The sequence below is a fragment of the Podospora anserina genome, chromosome 1 (genome assembly GCF_000226545.1).
Source record: "Podospora anserina S mat+ genomic DNA chromosome 1, supercontig 2".
Taxonomy (NCBI): Eukaryota; Fungi; Ascomycota; class Sordariomycetes; order Sordariales; family Podosporaceae; genus Podospora; species Podospora anserina.
Window position 1 is genome coordinate 594,025 of NW_001914855.1, and position 18,254 is coordinate 612,278.

General features: G+C 52.6%; 7 protein-coding genes across 7 annotated transcripts; 5 read left to right on the forward strand and 2 right to left on the reverse strand.

The window, feature by feature from the left end:
* Nucleotides 1-872: 872 nt before the first annotated feature.
* On the reverse strand, nt 873-3,242 carry PODANS_1_10580 (uncharacterized protein; the record flags this gene model as incomplete). The annotated part of the gene is made up of 1 exon (XM_001908684.1): nt 873-3,242. One exon carries the CDS (start codon nt 3,240-3,242, stop codon nt 873-875), a length of 2,370 nt encoding a protein of 789 aa, XP_001908719.1.
* A 1,118-nt stretch (nt 3,243-4,360) lies between these two features.
* PODANS_1_10590 (uncharacterized protein) lies at nt 4,361-5,311 on the forward strand (the record flags this gene model as incomplete). Its single annotated transcript, XM_001908685.1, has 3 exons — nt 4,361-4,387; nt 4,490-4,582; nt 4,640-5,311. The coding sequence occupies 3 exons, from the start codon at nt 4,361-4,363 to the stop codon at nt 5,309-5,311; spliced, it is 792 nt and encodes a 263-aa protein (XP_001908720.1).
* A 346-nt stretch (nt 5,312-5,657) lies between these two features.
* Nucleotides 5,658-6,717, reverse strand: PODANS_1_10600 (uncharacterized protein; the record flags this gene model as incomplete). The annotated part of the gene is made up of 2 exons (XM_001908686.1): nt 5,658-6,549; nt 6,629-6,717. 2 exons carry the CDS (start codon nt 6,715-6,717, stop codon nt 5,658-5,660), a joined length of 981 nt encoding a protein of 326 aa, XP_001908721.1.
* A 1,458-nt stretch (nt 6,718-8,175) lies between these two features.
* On the forward strand, nt 8,176-9,378 carry PODANS_1_10610 (uncharacterized protein; the record flags this gene model as incomplete). The annotated part of the gene is made up of 1 exon (XM_001908687.1): nt 8,176-9,378. The coding sequence occupies one exon, from the start codon at nt 8,176-8,178 to the stop codon at nt 9,376-9,378; it is 1,203 nt and encodes a 400-aa protein (XP_001908722.1).
* A 791-nt stretch (nt 9,379-10,169) lies between these two features.
* PODANS_1_10620 (uncharacterized protein) lies at nt 10,170-11,221 on the forward strand (the record flags this gene model as incomplete). The annotated part of the gene is made up of 2 exons (XM_001908688.1): nt 10,170-10,437; nt 10,503-11,221. The coding sequence occupies 2 exons, from the start codon at nt 10,170-10,172 to the stop codon at nt 11,219-11,221; spliced, it is 987 nt and encodes a 328-aa protein (XP_001908723.1).
* Nucleotides 11,222-13,247: 2,026 nt separating this feature from the next.
* Nucleotides 13,248-14,493, forward strand: PODANS_1_10625 (uncharacterized protein; the record flags this gene model as incomplete). The annotated part of the gene is made up of 2 exons (XM_001908689.1): nt 13,248-13,617; nt 13,721-14,493. The coding sequence occupies 2 exons, from the start codon at nt 13,248-13,250 to the stop codon at nt 14,491-14,493; spliced, it is 1,143 nt and encodes a 380-aa protein (XP_001908724.1).
* Nucleotides 14,494-16,792: 2,299 nt separating this feature from the next.
* On the forward strand, nt 16,793-17,748 carry PODANS_1_10630 (uncharacterized protein; the record flags this gene model as incomplete). The annotated part of the gene is made up of 3 exons (XM_001908690.1): nt 16,793-16,870; nt 16,933-17,137; nt 17,204-17,748. The coding sequence occupies 3 exons, from the start codon at nt 16,793-16,795 to the stop codon at nt 17,746-17,748; spliced, it is 828 nt and encodes a 275-aa protein (XP_001908725.1).
* Nucleotides 17,749-18,254: the final 506 nt, after the last annotated feature.

Sequence of the window (18,254 nt, forward strand, 5' to 3'; positions counted from 1 at the left end):
TGTCTGAGGAATCACGGCGCCATCCTATGGGGCATTACTGGAGAGGGGAGAGGGGAGAGGGGAGAAGGAGAGGAGGGAAAAGACGGATGGTAATGGGGACGGTTATAATGTTAACGAAAATAAAAACCGGGGGGATACACTGGGGAGGCAAGATACGTTTAACAGTGGCCCTACGCACTGTAAAACGACCAAAGATGGCGGAGGTTGCTCTGGGGAAAGAAGCAAACAGTGCTCCACGGTGACAATAGTAGCCAAACTACGGATATGGTGAAAATGCTACTGGACAATGAAAACGAGTGGATGGGAGTTGGTGGTGGTGAAGGCGATGGCGGAGGGGGGGTTGCTCTCGGGCCCAACGACAGGCATACTAGGTGGAGGTGGAAGGTAATCCAAGAGAGGGTGAGTCTATCCAGGTCTAATTACTGAGTGGAAACGGACAACTTGACGATAACCTTAAAACCATTTTGTTGTGCCGCTTTATGTATAGGTTATGCCTGCCTCGGTAAATGTCTCCTCAACCTGAGTTGGACGAACCACCGTAACACAGTTAAAGACGATTGTTCATGTGAGTATTGTCCTGGTGTGAATGCTGTGCATCTTTTGTTGTCTCTACTTGGTGAATATAGTTACGGTGACTGGCTGAAGGTAACTTCACATCTATCCCGGAACAAAAACCCAACCCCATGTAATCTTGTAAGGTCAAGCCTCAGCATCACCCACAAATCAGCCAGACCCCTTCCTCCGTATCCCAAGCCCGTTGTTGAGAGAACCACCCAATGTTCTAGACATGTGAAAGATGAGGTGGACTTGAATTTATTTCTATAAACGTCCGCGATTTATACATCATACATATTCATACAACCGGCTCCCCACTAGTGACTTCCTGCCCCCCAACTGCCTACCAAAGCCATGGCCTTCTCTCCGCCATCAGCCAGCCTCTCGTCCTTCAAAACATCAGAGAGGCATGTCCATGGGTCACGACCGCCGCCCCACTTGAGGAGGCTCTCCTTAAGCCTCTCCCCGTTTTGTCTATCTAGCGCCAAGCCGTTTGCGCCACCGGAAAACACCACGTCCCAAACCCGTTGGGCCAGCACCTTGTCGAACAGATAGCTGTAGTAAGTGCTTCCGTACCCAGACAAATGCCCAAAAAAGCCCTGCCATCTCGTGTCCTCTGGATCAGGCTGCATGCTGCTGAGCTCTCTCTGAATCTGGTGGAATATCTTGGTAGAGTCAAACCCAGGTCGATTAGCTTCAGCTGAGTGAAGCCTTTGGTCCAGCATTGCCATGATAATCTGGTTTTCAGTGTCCAGACCCTCGAACCTCCGCGCCTGGTGGAGCTTTTGAGTGACCAGCTTGTAAGGAAGCGGCTCGTTCGTCTGGTAATGCCGAGCAAATAACGCCAGCACGGCCGGGTCGGCGGCAAAGAACTCCATCAATGTCGATGGCAGCTCCGCCAGGTCTGTAGCGCACCTGGTGCCAGACACATTCTGGAACGAGGTACGAGCTAGGATCGAGTGTATGGCGTGGCCCATCTCATGAAAGAGCGTTTCCAACTCGTAAAAGTTCAGGAGAGCAGGCTGGTCCCTGGCGGCCTGGGGAAAGTCGCAGACGAGGGCGATGGTGGGAAGCTGCATCACGGCCTTTCCACGCTTGGAGTACATCATCCCGTCGTTCGCCGCCTGCTCCGGGGTCGGGAAAGACTGAGCATCTGGATCGTGTTTGCTCTCAAGCCAGATCTCGTCCACCTCCTCTGCTGAGATCTCGCGTGAGCAGCGGAGCGTAAAGTGAGCTGGGTTGGGCGACTTGTCTGGCCGGTAGAAAAGATCACAGTATAACACAGCCACCACGCCATCTGTATCAGACACGACATCAAGGCGGCGCACATCCGGATGCCATGTCTCTCCCGGCAATGTTTGCGTTGGCACAAATCTGATGCCGTACAGTTGAGTGAAAAGCCTGGAGAGGCCCTGCATGACGACGCCGACAGAAAAGTAGGCGGAGAGGTCATCCGACCGCGTCGGCGCCCTCTCTGATCTTCGAAGAGCCTCCTGGTAGTAGTCCTTATCCCAAGGGTAAACCTCCTCAGACTTGCCTGTCTCCCTCTCCTTCAACATTCTGAGCTCGGCCAATTCTGTTTTGGCTTTGTGGCCGTTGCTATGTGCCAGGGCACGGAGGAATTGGTCCACCGCCTCTGGGCTTTTGGCCATCATGCGATCACGAAGAGCCAGATGGCCATAACTCTCAAAGCCTGAGAGATCGGCGAGCTCGCCTCTCAACTTGACCATATGCTCGAGCATAGCTACCGAGCGGGTAGATGCTGTACGAGAAGCGAGATAGAGAGCACGCCTGACCTCAGGATCCTTGACCGTCCGCAACGCCAAAGTGGCTTTTGAACCCAGTGTCTCCAAGGTGGTCTGGCCAAACCGAGTGGCCGATCTGACCTCTACCGGGTCCATGCCCATAAGCTTGCTGCTCGGCACAGTAATCTCGGGGTACTCTGGCTTCATCCCCTGGATGAACCGAGACCCAACTGTGCTGATTTGTGACGACAACCACACGAAACGCTCCCGGTGCCTTTGGCTCAGGTTGACGGCAGACTTGGTGAAATCCAACCTCAACACCTCAGCAACAGACTTTTCCTCTTCTGACCACACAGACGTAACATCGGGGTTCGACATGGCCTTGATCAGCTGATCGTATAAGCCAGTCATGGTGTTGAGCTCGTTCATGTACTGATATACCAAATCCCAAGCTTGGTCGGCGCTGCGCTGGGTGAGAAGCTCTGGGTGTGTCACACGGACGAAATCGCACATATCAAGAACTCGACAAAGGATATCGCTCAACCTGTCAAGTTGGCGAACAACTCCTCGATATTCCTCCACCGTCTTTGCCGACAGCACCTTGTCGACGGTGGCCCGCGCTCTCTTCAAGCTCACCTGGGCGAAGGTGAGGAACCCACTAGGTGTCCTCAGATACTGATTCCTAAACAGACCGACCGGTTTGTTTATGTACGGCGGTGCCGAAAACTCCTTCCAATGCGTCGACGAATCGAAAATATCGCGGAGCAAAAGGTCGTCATGCCGTTCATAACCCTTGGGCGGGGTGTGAATGAAGGCAGACACTGGGCCCAAAGCATCTACCGAGAGCCATCTTCGTTGCGTGTGGGACAAACAACAGCTGGAACATATTGGTCGCCTCAGCCGGGTCGACCGTAAAAGTTGGGACTGTATCGATTTCAACATGGCTGCGATTGACAAGGCGGGCTCGAGAGCTTTGTCCCTAGCTCGGCATTGGTGTAAACGAGTGGAGGGGTGCTGGCAAAGTTGAAGATGAGCTCAACCGCGCCCAGTCACCGCTGGGCTACCTAGAGCCGGACGCCACCTATGTCGATAACCTCCTTCTGCCCTCCCCAATGTGATCCAGTTGTTTTCGAAACCTCGCGAGCAGGCACACGAGCAGTTGTAGGGGTTTGTCGTCTGTCGAGGTGGGATGGCAGAGTCGCCCAAAAAAATGGCAAGTCAAAATTCCGAGTACGGTGGTATTGGTTTGCCTCTGTCTAACCTTATATGAAAAGGGTTAGGGCTGTGGCAGTGGTGGCAGCTGCGCTTGTTTGGCTGCGGCTATAGTGTGAGGCTTTGAGCGGACTTTGCCATATGACCGGCAACTCGGACCACCCCCCACATCTGTGTAAACCAGGTCACCTAACTGCTCACTTAACTGAGCCAAAGCTGATTTAGACTATTAGGCTTAATTGGGCAGCCCATCCAGATTTTTGGACTTCAAGCATAAAGTTCACCACAAAAGCTATGCTTTTAAATTACAAGTATGATACTACCATATTATTATATAAAAACTAGTATGCGTGGAAGCCTTTATTACTACTAGAAAAGCCTAGTATACTTATTTATACTTTAATTGAGTATGGTGCAGTTAAGTTGTAGTTGATTGAGTAAAGTTGTGTACGTGCCCAACTAATTTATGTAGTTTGATTAGCTGTTTAATTGATCAAATTAATTGCCGGGCTTTAGCTGGGTGGCCTGTGCGGCCTTCAAAAGTAGTCCGAGTTGCCAGTCATCTAGTAGACTCCCTGGGTTGACAATGCCAAGGCCACTCTTTGTAGGGCCAAAAGGGTTCTGAGACAGTGACGAACGAATACCACCGTACCGAGATCCCGGAAATAGCCGCACCCGCATCTAATCCCAGCCAGCATTGCAACTTCCAGGTTCCCAAATCCCGGTCGTTTTGAACTTTGTAGCTCTCGACCACAGACGACGCCTGCTCCCCGGGCAACAATCTTTTACCAGCCCTCCTTTTTCCTCTTCCTCTTCGTCGCAAGGGAAAATCCAATTGGGTCGAGACCATGGCCGCCAGACTGCTGTTTCAACGGGTAAGTCTTTTGTCCCGGATGCAGCTACCTATCCATCCCGCCTTGCACCTAGCGTCATATATACATCTATCTGCAAATCGCTAACATGTCTCTCCTCTCCAGCGAGCCGCGCCATTGACGGCCGCCGTCCTCGTCGGCAGCATCGCCTTCTCTCCCTCCCTCGCCCATGCCGAAGCCCCCAACGGTCGTCAGTTTGTACGTCAAGCACCTCTCTACCAAACCATACCATCACCCCACTAACACACGCCCCAGCCCAGAAAACCCATCTACGACGACGACCTCGACGACCCCCTCCCCACCTCCAAAACCCTCCCCGCTCCCCCCAAGCCAGCAGCAGCCGAGCCAACAACACCCTCCACCTCCCTCATCACCCTCCCCACCACCTCCGAACCAGCGGTCATCAAAAAAGAAACCCCCACCGACCTCCTCGCCCAGCGAATCCGCTCCGCCCGCCTCTACCTCTACCACCACTCCTGCATCCTCGAAGACGCGGTCAACTCCTCCCTCTCCCGCGCCTTCGACCTCGAGCAATCTTTTACTTCCACCATCTCCGGCCTCGCCCCCGACCGTGCCTCAGGAGAAAAGCTCATGCCCGGAGCCATCTATGTCCTCGTAGCCGGAATGGCAGGCAGCATTGTCGCCCGCAACAGAAACGTCCTCCTCCGCACGGCGACACCCCTGGCGTTGGGCATCACCGCCGCTTGGACCGTCCTCCCCGTCACGATGACAAACGTCTCGGAGCTGCTGTGGTATTACGAGAAGAAGGTACCTGCGGTGGCGGAGGCGCATCTGCAGGTTAGGGAGGGGGTGGAGAAGGGTGTTTACATGGCAAAGGTGCATGCCGAGCTGGCGCAGAGGAAGATTGAGGAGGGGGTTAGGGAGGTTAGGGAGGGGTTGGAGGGGTGGGTTAGGAAGGGGAAATAAATGAAAAGGGGGAATGGTTGTGTGCTGTGAGGTAGACAAAAAAGGGGGTTGGGAAAAAGTGATATGTGTACCTAGCCTGGGAGAAGGGGTAGCAGAGGCGGTAGCGGAATTATCCCTCTTGTATCAATACGTAGAAAGCTTGCCATTTTTTAAAAGTCAGAAAAGGCTTGGGGGGCAGAATGATACTGTTTCTTTTTTGAATTGTGAGAAATTGACTCTCAACTCTTATTTGCGGTATGTTCATGTAAGTGGTGTGGTCTATTATGTACAATTCTCATCCAACTAATATATCCCGTTTCTACAGTGCTGTATCCTTGTATATACCCATTTTTGCTACCTAAAACCCTCAAATCCCCTTGACGTTATTCCCCCCTGTTCCAAAACTCCCATAAAACCTCAACGCCCGCTCATAAGTCCACATGGTCACCGCGCTCGCCGGCGCAGCCTTGACCAAGCTCACCGTCAACCCCCTATACAACCCCCTCACCCCCTCCCGCGCTACAATCTCCCTCATCGTACCAAATGTCCCGTGGGTATACTCTGGTATATTCTTATGCACATACCCCCCCCTCGTCGGGCCCTGCACCTGTATTCTCTTTCTCACCAAATCCAACGGAAACGTCCCTGTTTTGGCAATAACAGAAGCTATCGTCCCTGTCAATGCCCCGCCTGAACTGAAGGGAAGCTCCAGCTTTGACAATTTGGGACGGAGGGTCTCGTACACGGCGAAGAACGTCCCCATAAAGGGGATGATCTGTCCCAGGGCGGGGGCTAACCCCCGGAAGAAACCTTTGTACCCCTCCTGGTGATGGATCTGTCTGATGGCGGGGAGGAAGCCCTTGTAGATTTTGTCATTGCCCTGGGCGGCGAAGCGGGTTCGTAGGAGGTCGAGGGGGTAGGTGGCTGTTGTGCCTGTTGCTCCGGCTGCCGCGCCGGAGATGAAGGATTCTGCTGATGGGGGGAGGGTAGACTCGCCGAGGGTGGAGTGGAGGAGGAGAGTGGTTTGGCGGTAGGTGGTGAACTGGACGGCGAAGTAGCAGAGGTACAGGAGTTCGGCGGGGAGGTTTCCTTTCCAGAGGCCGGTGAGGCCTTCGGACCGAAAAATGGAGAGGAGGGTGGGGAGGGTGCCTTTGTAGATAGGGGAGCCGTGGAGGTTGCGGGTGGAGAGGGGGTCGGAGAGGGAGTGGGTTTGGAGTTGGAGGCGGATTTTGACTACGTCTAGGGGGGCTATGACGAAGCTATTCAGAGACATAGGGTTAGGGTGGGTTTGGGGGGGGGGGGGTATAGAAAAGGGGGTGGAGGAGGTGAGGAGCATACCGAGAGACTACACCGGCTGTGGCGCCGGCGGCGGTGACTTGGAGGCGGGTGCCTTCATCTTTGAGGCGGTCGCCTGGTTTGGCTGACATTCATTCAGTGGGGGGTGATGAAGGTGTCGTCGTTGAAGATATGACGAGCCAAAGAGGGGATGACGACGCAGGGATGGTTGATATGCAGGCGCACGCACTGGGACAACAAGCTTTTTGCGCCTCTTTATTTTGGTCCGTCCGGTGTCTGTGGGTGATCTTCAAGGAAGGTAATGGGAAGCTCGATCAAGCTGCAGCTGTAGCTTGGGCAAAAAAGCAATATGCGTTGCTAGAGCCTTCCAGAGCGATTGCGTGTTCAAAAATGGAAAAAGTGCACTGAAGACAGCTCGGTAAGTTGCGTGTATGCTTGGAAATGCAGCTACATGAATCTCATGTCCTCATACACCAGGGGCGCGGCTTATCGTGATTGATGGTGGTGTTGTGTATTTTTGGACCTCAAATCTGAAGATATCAAAAGCAGTGACGACATTGCTGTCAGTTGACAGGGGGCTATAACTTTTTTTTCTGCTGGTTGAGGGAGCGCACGGAACAAGCCGTCGCCTAGATCTCTTGACCACCTAAACCACGAGTCCAAAGCCATACTGTGTATCACTCCGATCTGCAGTGTGAGCACACGCGGATGGACAACGACCGACTGACGAGCGCAGCGATTGACGAGATATTCAGAGGAAGAGCAAAGATCCATGGGGATCCGAGAACAGATGCATTGCATGGAGCAGAAAGAGGCGTCTTATCTGCATCCGACATCCCGAATCCACCTCGCTCAAGCATCGGCAGCCTTTTCACCGCGAGCCGGGGCAGTGTCGGCAGCTCTCTCTCACAGGCAGGCACCTTCCCCGCGACCACTGGGCTCCGCCGTCATTGCAGCACGGGGTGCAATAAGTCGAGCTCTGATTGGTTCCATCCGCCCGAATCGCAGCTTAGCGGCGGGACCCACCTCAACTTGGCTGAAATGCCCTGAACTCTCAGCGGGTCAGCGGCCACACGGAAGGGCTCTGTTACATCAGAGTCGAGATGCACGCCTTAACACGCCGTTCCTCCGTTCCCGTGTGAGGTTCGAGTGGGGTTCTGGACCCTCATGTTGAGGTTCCTCCTCGTCGTGAAACCTACAGGCCACGGCAACTTCGGCCGATTTCACCCAGATATCAAGACGTCGTCCCCCTCCTGCGCTATCGCTAGCCACAGGAGAGTCTGTCCTCTCTGCATCTCTCTGCGTCTCTCTGCATCTCTCGTCTCGCCGTGTTGCTCATCCACCACCCAGACATTCATCTGCATGACGAGTTAGCGGCATGTGATCTTGTTTTACACCTGCCCTGCGTATGAGACATTCTGGCACGGCCCCTGGAGCCTTCATATAGACGACCTGCTTCTTCCATCTTCTTGCTTTTTTATACAATATCAGCTCAGTCCCACTCAGATCCGCTACTATCCACCTACCTACCCCCCCTTAACACTTCTCTCACCTCCTCCAACAAACAACCACATCAATCACGCATCAGGATGACTTCACAACAAATCTCGCCGCCAGACTTTGGCAGACTTGTAACACCCCTCCTCTCGGCTCTCCCGGGCGCCTCCGTCTCAACTCAGCCACCCAGCACCGTCCTCCCACTCCTCTCCCCCATCCTCAGACAGCGGGTGAAGCTCATGTCAGAAGCTAGCCAAGAACCATGGATCAGACTGTTGACATATGATACCGCCAAGGTGTCCAAGTTGACCAGCATTGCGCAGAGCGGCAGTCTGGAACCGCACCCAGTATCCGGCGAGATCGAGCTGGACTGGGACTACAATGTCGAGATCAGATATAAGAGGCTAGACGAGGAGACTCTGCAGGCACTTGTCGTTCTCAAAGACTTTGATCTGTTTGTTCGGCTGGTGTACTGCATAAACGATGCCGATGGTGAGGGGGGACCCAACGGATGGCGAACTGGCGAAGTTGGCACAGCCAGCAGCCCCTCACCACTGACCGAGTTTGGCGGCTTCCAGAGCGTCTCGGAAGCTGAGGCGGCATTCCAGGCGACCAAGGCGGGAGGAAACAGGCAGCCCAGCACCAACGGTATCCGGGGAGTGGCGGTAGCTATGAACACCACCGTTCAAGAAGAAGAGGACGATGACGATGACTACTGGGCTCGCTACGACGCAACACCCGCCAGAACCCCAGCCATGAAACAATCCCCCGCTCCGCAATCCATGCGTCCTGAGCAACCGGAAATCCAGCGTACGCAATCGGCCGAAGACGCATATTACGCCCAGTACGATGATGTCCAGCCCGCCATGGACCCTCATGATCCCGACGAGGAGGTTGAGCAAGTCGAGGCGCCCCCACCACTGGGCATAAGCAGACCGGCTGGCTCCCGTGACTGCGGTGGACTCAACGAGATGACCGGATCGTGGACATTGGAGCCACCAAAATCACCTTCTGTCCGCTCAACCCGGTCGCAGGAGGATGAAGAGAGGACGGCAAACCTCCTTCATCCTCGTCCTGCCTCCAGCGCCAGCTCCAACGGGTCATTGACAGTTGCCAAACTGGAAGAGAGCGCAGAGCGTCGCGAGCAGAGTGAGTTTGGTGTTAAGCAGCACATCTCCAGGAGTATTAGGAGTTTGTTTCTACTTTCACGGTCGGCGGGGATTGACAGGGAGGAATTCGAACGGATGGTCAAGACTGAGATGGATGTGTTGAGCATGGTGGAGGATGATATCTGAAGTTGCTCACCATGGACTTGTACATATATGACTGATGGAGTTTTTTGGCATATTTGTTTCTGCGTGGGATTTTTTCATGTCTGGCATCGGTGTTTAGAGAATGGGTTTTGGTGGCGGGGGAGTTCCGTTTTCATGAATCGTTCATCCCCTTGGATGAGGGGGGGTTGGTTTGGTTGAGTTGCATCAAGGCATTTTTCTTGTTGACTAATTTGGTCTTTGAGGGTTTGTGGGCTTCGATGGGTAAATGTGTTGTCAGAGTTATGGGCATTATGGTTCATTTACGAAGATATCAGACATAGTTTTGGGAATGAAACACTTTCAAAGACGAGCTCAAGAGAGAGTTGGTGTGAGTGTGTTGTTGGTTCTTCAAACGCTTGGCTCGACCAGGGCTGGTTAGCGTGCTCTGACTGCCTTGACTTACAACCTCCAAGGGAAGAGAAGGTATGCATGCTCGAGTTGAACTTCCCAAAGACATTCATTACACATGAGAAAACGAAATCCTCTCTTCATTGAAGAAGAGATCTGCCTCATCAAAGTCCCCGACAACACAACTGAGAAACCCACCCCATGCAACCAAGGGTTAGGGTTGGCTACTCATAAAGCTTAAACCCTGCAAAGCTGCCTAGCCAATCAGGCAAAAGCCGCTCCGTGCCGGGCGGGCAATTCAGAAAAAAGTTCCCAAGTTGAGTGTGAGGCTCGATTGACAAGCATTGGCCCATTGGCGATAGCGACAAGGGACGAACGACAATCCGACAACCTCCCTCCACACACCACACACACACACATTCACCATGCTGCGTCCAAGGTTAAGGATACCGCGGGCCTCCTCGCCCTTTGCCCTCCCCGCCTCCCGGTCGTCAACCGCTGGCCAGCTCCTGCCCCTCGCCTACAGGTCATCATACCACACCGTTCCCGTGCTGGAGAACATCCCAGAGAAGGAATCCGAAGATGGGCAGAAATACAGGTCAATCGACGGGTTCCTGTCCCCTATGGCTTTCACGACCGCCTGGGATTACTACCAGACCCATGTGTTGTCCAACTTGAACCGTCTCTGTGCTGGTACGTCTTCTTTTAACTGCCCCATGTGGGGGAAGGACTATAGCTGATTTTGGTGGTGGGAATAGAAACCAACAACGACAGCCTCCTCCTCAAAGACGTCGTCCTCGCCACGGCCCGCGACCCCGCCCAAGCAGCTACTTTTAATTATGCCTCGGCGGCGCACAACAACCACTTCTTCTTCAAGTGCCTGTCCCCTACCGAGACAAAAGCCGAGGACATGCCAGCCCAGCTGAAGGACGCTCTCGTCAAGTCGTTTGGCTCGCTCGACGCGCTCAAGGAGCTGATGGTCAACACGGCCACTTCCATGTTTGGTCCCGGGTTTGTCTGGCTCGTGCGGAGCGACAGGCCCAAAGACCCGCACCAGTTCCGGGTTTTGACGACCTACTTGTCTGGCTCGCCTTACCCGGCCGCGCACTGGCGGAAGCAGAGCTTGAACACTGCTACGGATGTTGGGGAGTCGAGCGAGAGGGGGATTCAGGCGGGCAAGCAGTATTTGGAGAATAGCGCTCGGGGTGCGGGATGGAACGCGAGCGCGTATAAGAAGGATGATTTTGCGCCCGGGGGGGTGCTTCTGGAGCCGGTGCTGTGCTTGAACACGTGGGAGCATGCGTGGTTGTTTGAGTATGGGTTTGGGGGGTCGCCGAAGAGTGTGTTGGATAAGGTCAAGGGGGGGCAGGCGGGGGTGGCGGAGAATCAGAAGAGTGGGAAGGAGGTTTATGCGGAGAGGTGGTGGATTTTGTGGATTGGAATTTGGTGGCTAGGTTGCTTTTCCGGGGGTACGTAGATATAAATGGATGGGATGGGGTTAAACCTGCCCTTGGGGATGTTTTTAGAGTTTACTGGTTTCGGGCCGGGGGGGGGGTTTGTTGTGTATAATATGATGGATGGGGCTGATGATATCATGTCGAGCCCTGGTAGAGAAAAATAGGGGAGGAAGGGGGGTGGTGGATTTGTACAAATATTTAAAAAACAATAGAATCTGTGTACAGTGGTTAGTGTGTCTTGAGAACATGTGGTTGGTGTGCCTTTGAAAGCATACAGCTGTGTCTTTTAAGGATGATGAACATTCCTCGGCGGTATCTCGAGTGCTGCCCCTTTGATGCTTAGAATGCTGACAACTCATCTACTCGACAAGACTTTTCTTTTTAACCAAACAAAGGTTGGCACCTTCCTTCTTTCTGGGAGTCACTGCCTACCAGAATCACACGTGAAACTAGAATTGTGCGGCTGCCTGTCCTCGTTCTTGCAGTTCAAAGGCACGAGGAAGGTGCACCTGGCCAGGGAGGAACGTCATGTAGGTGCCAGACCACAAGTTCCGAATTTCCTCCTGCAACCCATTGCCAGACCGTTCAACCACAGCTTTTAACTACGGTACCGTCCACATCCATTTCATCCACATTCGTTACAGCAGCATTTCACACACACACACACACACACACAACTGTTAGCCTGAACAAGCCATACTCTTCACCAGCACCACTTAGCCTGATCCGCCATCAGCCAATCCCCGGAAACTCAAGCCACCGTTGGGTTGCTGTGCTTGTGACCCCAGGTGAGCAAAAGAAGGCTGATGGATAGTTCACGCCTAACGGAAAGCTAAACCTTGTGCTGTCAAACCAGAGATTTATCAGTACCAAAAACACACAAAAACACAAAAAGACAACTAGGCTGACACCGGGCCAAATCCAAAACCGCCACGGCTTTACGCGTACTTTCATTATCCCCTAACGCGTAGGAACCATGTCTTCCACCACCTCAAGCTTGTCCGATTCAGCCGGGTCCAAGCCAAGGCCACCATCCCCAGATCCCAGAGGTTCGTCTAGTCCTCCTCCGGTGAATCACGTCAACGATTAGAGGACGGAGAAGATGTTTCGCCAGGACATGTGCCGGGCGGTGGGGCTGTTGTCGGAATACAAGGCCCTTTGCAGGCAGGTGAAGGAGATGAGTTTGGAAAGACTGAAGGAGGGTTGGGCTTTGTCGGCGGAGACGAGATTGGGTTGAATTGTTGTTTGCCGTATTTGACTGGGACGGGGCAGCATGAGGATTATGTCAAGTGGGGGGGGGGGGGGGGTTGAGGCGTGCAATGGCTGCCTTGGAAAATTGGATTTCGTTTGTGTGGATTGGGAGGTTGATCGGGAGAAGTGCAGGGTTGAAGAGGGGGGTTGGTGAGGAATTTGGAAAGTTGGGAGGTGAAAAATGGGAAGGGGAAGGGGGAGGTTAATGGAGGAGGTTTTGGGGGGGTGAGTAAGGGAAATTTGAGTAAAGGAAAGGCAAGCCTGGGAGGGCCAAAACAGCTTTTTTCCCTTCGTTCCATTCACTTGCCCAAACTGGTGTGGCAGGGCAAGGTTCATACTTGTTGTCTCCAAAGGTCGGGGATGTGCAGCGTTATGCGAGTGGATACTGAATACTCTGGCAACAGAGAGCAGTCAGCAGAGTAATTCGACTCTAGATTTTAAGTGTGGGGGTTTTACTAAAGAGGGGGAGTGAGGGTCTTGTGGAGGTGATTGACATCGGGGGGTGGTGTTTAAGCGGAAATGCATACCTTGTGTATGGTCTAAAGGGGGATGCTGGCTAAAGTCATGAACAAAATCCAACAAGCGTATCTTTGTTATTTCAGAAGCTAGAAATTGTATACAGTGCGGAGAAAAACAAGCTGATAGAGCAAAATCCAAGAGTCCTTCGAATAGAGGCCGTCACTGATAGTTGATAGATCTGTGAGACTCCAAGCCATCCTCTGGGGCTTCCCAGAGAACCACCTGCCGGGACGCTTTTTTAATATATACCTAAGACCCTCTAAAAGGTGGAACTTGATGGCTATCACACCTTGCGTATCTGCTTTGCGTGATCCAAGACAGTTGGGGGGACCTTGGCCCGCGAGTAGGAGAGAGTTCTGGGTGCCTGACCAGGTGCCTGCGCGTTTGCCAATCGAGCACAACGTGTGTATCAAGGAGATTAAACGCGTGACGACGGAGTCGAACGCACCTTCCAACAGAGTCGAACGTACCTCTAAGTGCTCACGGAATCGAATGCTAAAAATAGAAAACAAACAAGCAAACCTACTCCTCTTCTGTTTTTGTCTCCATCCACTTTATATCGTGAGCATACCATCCACAATGATGGATGAAGAACTATTGAGGATTGTTCGAGAGAGCCCCATCGGAAACAGCCTTGATGGCTTCCGTGTGATGTACACTCTCTCACCAAACTCAACAAACTCGACAAACAAACTTCAAGTATGATCATCGCAACTTCGACGCCCTGTGTTTTGCTAACCGTCATACAGATGATGATGTCAAAAACAATGTCCGGAAGGGGTTGACCTTCGGGCGGAATGCATGGTTGCCACCAAATCGGGTACACCGGCGCCTCATCCTTTCCAAGTATGGGATTTCTATCGAATACGGAGCATCTTCAAAGCTGGCATGTACCGCCCTGGCCGACTGTATTGAAGGGCACGAACAGTTGCGGAAGAAAGCCGGCATCCTTCACCGAGATATATCTCTGGGTAATCTCAAGGTGAGCAAGGAAGATGATCGCGGGTTTTTGATCGACTTGGATCACGCCGTCAAGGAGGAACATCTTCAAGGCTCCGAGCGAATGGTTGGCATACCGACTTTTATGGCCAACGGGGCACTCGAGGGTAAGCAGCACTGGTTCATGCACGACCTTGAGTCATTTTTTTGGGTGTTGTTCTGGATTCGCATCCACCACGGAGGAATGGGCGAAGATTTAAGCCACGATCTCCGGGATCTCTACAAGTGGTGGCACTACGAGAGCGCGAGCTGGGTAGCAAACGTCAAACTTGGACTTGTGGCCTTGGAGGAGAGGTTTACGAGAAAGGTCAACGAGCAAATCGGGCCACGCCATGCTTCGCTTGCCCCGGCGCTAAATGAGCTGCAACAAGTGGTGTTTTTTGAAGACGAAGAACAGAGATTATTGCGGGGCCGGGAAGACGAGAACCTCTATGCGTTGATGAAGGAGATTCTGAGGCGGGATAGGGGGGTTGTTATTATCGAGGACGCTGTAAAGGATGGTGAAAAGGTTTTGGTAAGATGATGGTTAGGAGGTTTTTGAGATGGTTAGGATATCTGTGAGGATAGCCAATTGGCCTGTGAAGATAGTCGAAGGGGTTTTCAGATGTGAGGATATGTTGATGTAATCTTTTGAGGCCTTGTTCTTGGGAATAAGGGCGAAAGATAGTGATTAGACCTTACGTCCACTTGATACCCTTTTAAAGATAGTTGGCGGGTCTTTAATGTGAATTGTCGGCCTTCAAGAGACACTCGGTAGAGGTGTCTTCCACCCTCTAAAGCCTTGATTTCACATAGAGTGCCTAATTATCTGGTGGACGAAGAGAGATGACTCTACATACTAACACATAAACCATGCCGGATAGAAAGTTGAGAGGCCTTCTGATATCTGTCATGGGCCTGGTATTGGTCACTGCTTGGCTATGGCTAGCAGTATTACACAAGGGCCGGAGATGTGCGTCCGCCAAATATGTCGTCACCTCTTAGCCAAGAGGGGTCTATTGTGTTGGATAGATTGGGTATAGATGGACCAGTCAAACTCGTGTGATTTGTTGGCTAACCATCCCCTGGACCCCGGAGAGCGGCGAAAATATAACCAGATGTGGAATTAGCCGTTCGTTGAACTCTTCCGTAATGACAATGACTACCCTATTTTGATGCTGTTCCGTGACTGCATGATTGTTTAGACGAGGGTCGGTACCAAGAGTTAGACCAAGAGTTAGACCAAGAGTGGCAGTCATGGTATTATTCGGCCTTTGGAATCAAGTTCCGCAATGAGGAATCAATTGTGCTGTCAAGATACCAAGATGTTTCCTTTGGAAGGTGACCAGTAGCTTGAAACACGTTGGCGATGGCTGCCAAGAAACGGGTAGCCGCCTGCCAGACCGTTTGCTGCACGGTTGAAGGGTTTCTATTGGTGCAGCGCCGTGCAGTTGCCCCACCCACTCCCTTTTTGGAACTGGGATACGATCTGCGATCTCTCCCTTGGGCATCCAGTGATTGCCGCTGCACGTTTTCCTTGGCTTGACTTGGACTTTTCTTGACTAGGCTTTTGGGGATGGGACAGCTGGGGGGGGGGAGTGTTGGCCAGTCGAGGAGAGACGGTGACAAACTCGGTGATATTGGGTGCCCAATCAAGAAGAAAGCTCGCGCTATAGTCAAGTAATGACACAAGTCCGACTGTTCATCCCTCAGTCTTGGAGGCTGAGATCACCAGTCGATCAGATCCCTAGTTCCGAGGGGTAAGGAAAACGAAAAAAAAAGAAGGCAGATATCCACGGGTTAGACGGCAGATATCCACGGGTTAGACGCACCCGCGTGGCTGGAAAGTAGAAACAAATAGAGAGGAAACACAATGGGAGGGAGGCCTATCACGGAGGTTCGCATGCAGGCCGCAGACGACCTGAGCCATGCGGGAGGATGGGCCGCAGCACCCAACACCTCACCACCACCACCAGGCAATGAACATTCTTCACATTCGGACTTGATATGAAATGCAAAGAGTTTATTTACAGTTACAAGACAGGGAAGGCAAGCCCATGACTGCGGCCGCTTTTTTTCTTGGGTGCTGAGGTGGCTATCAAACATATTTTGAGAGGAACGACAACCACTTACATGATGGGAAGGTGTGGGACTAGGGTCGTTACCATCGCGCTTGCCTGCATTTCTTGTGCTTTTGTCTTCACCAGTCGGACCCTTCAGCCTGGGCCACCCGTCTCCGCCTCCTCCGCCGCCGGTTGTGTTTTTCTGTAGGTTGGTATCCATGTCTCTCTTTTTTTTCTCGAGGTTGTACCAATGGGGGCCGGGTGGTTGTCAACCACGCCTCTCCGAGCCTCCTCCCCTGTTCATTTCCCCAAGATGCAGGTAGGTGTGACTTTGCCTTTGTAGCTGCTGACTGCTGCTGCTGCTCTTGTCGCCATTGATAAATATAAATCACATTGCCCGCTTGCCCTTGCTCTTCCTCTTCTTTTGCTCTTTCCCGTTTACCGACTTGCTCTTGTGTTTCCGTTTTTCTTTTCGTTCCGTCTCATCAAGAGCTTGGGTGTTCCCAATATACACAAAGAGCTTGCGTCATATTCTTTGGGTTTTCCCAATTTCCCGCCTTATTAATAAAACAAGCACGCACGCTCGACCTTGTGTGTGTGTGTGACGAGAGTCTTGCTTGTTCGTCCGACATTACCCTTGCTTGGCTAGCTACCAGACCTTTTATCATTCCTCGTGCTCCCCTTGGAGAAAGGGTATAAAGTAGCCTTCTGTTCCGCCCCCCCTGCGTAACACACCACCCTCGGTTACCTTTCCTACAGCACCTACAACACACCACAACAATGCGTGTCTCGAACAACCTCTCCCTTGTCCTCCTCGCTGCCGGCGTGACAGCCCAGTCGGTCGAGCCTGAGACAGGCGTATGTTCTCCCTATTCCGAACCAATTGACCTCGAATAACATCACTGACTGGTATCGTGTAGAAACTCGGCGATGCCACCATCGTAAGCAACAACCCCGTCGGGGTCGTGTACAAGGCCGTCCTGCCGGCGGAGGCTTGGTTCAAGCCGGCGTATCCAGATGGGGGGAATATCGAGGGGGAGGTCACTGCTGTGGCTGCCGAGTCGGGGGAGGGAGTGGTGTACACATACAAGCTCTCCAACCTGCCCAAGGAGGGCGGGCCGTTTCGTATGTCTTTTCTTTTTCGTTACCCCCCCACCCCATATGGCATCGTTGTTAACACTTATGATGTAGCCTACCACCTCCACGTCGCCCCTGTCCCCGCCGACGGGAACTGCACCGTCACGCTCGCCCACTTGGATCCGTTTATCCGTGGGGAAAACACGTCTTGCAACCCGTTTGCTCCGCAGACGTGCCAGGTTGGGGATTTGAGCGGCAAGTTTGGGGAGATCAGACCTGAGGAGGATGGGACGTGGGAGACGACGTATACGGACTTGTACTCGTCGACGCTTGAGGGGTTGGGAAGTTTCTTTGGGAACAGGAGCATCGTGTTTCATTATCCTAACAAGACTAGGATTAGCTGTGCCAACTTTGAGAAGGTGGAAGGGGGGGTGAGCAGCAGTGCGACGGTGCTGCCGACGGTGACGGGTAATGGGAGTTATACTATTTTGCCTACGGGGGGTGTGAGCACTACTACCGGAGGGGGGCCGAGCACCACGAGTGATGCGGGGGCTGGGACGGAGACGACCACGTCGCCTCCTTTGAGTGGAGCTGCTGGGTTGAGGGGGAGTGCGGTTGGGGCGTTGGTTGTGGGGGCGGTGGTTATGTTTATGTTGTAAGGAGGGTAAAGGTGATGGAGGGTGAGAGGATTGAGGCGTTGGGGGGCGTATTAAATTGGTTTTTCTTTTCTTGCTTGAGATTCTTTGGTAGATGAAAGCTAGGTTTATTGTGTTGCTTTGGGCATGGTTAATTTGGGAGGGAATGAAGGATTATGATAGGGTAATGTTTATAGCTGAATGCAATGGTCTTGATATGTTAATGGGAGAGAGGGGGCTGTGACTTGGTAATGGTGGTGATTGCAACTCAGAGGGGCTCTCGATCGAGTAGTGCCTTGAAAAGTATGTTGAAACTGGAATTGGCAACTGAAATCCAAGTGACGGTGATAATGTGTCATTGTTATGGTCATTTCGGACCGTAATAAGAGTGTCGTGGTGTGTTGTTGCTGCATGGTGGTAGTCATGATGATTGTGATTTTGTCTTTTGCCAGAGGTCAAAGGAGGTCAGTTACTGTGGGGAGAAGGTTTGTTTTCAATGTCTGGAATATCGAGAGCAGATGATGCTAGAA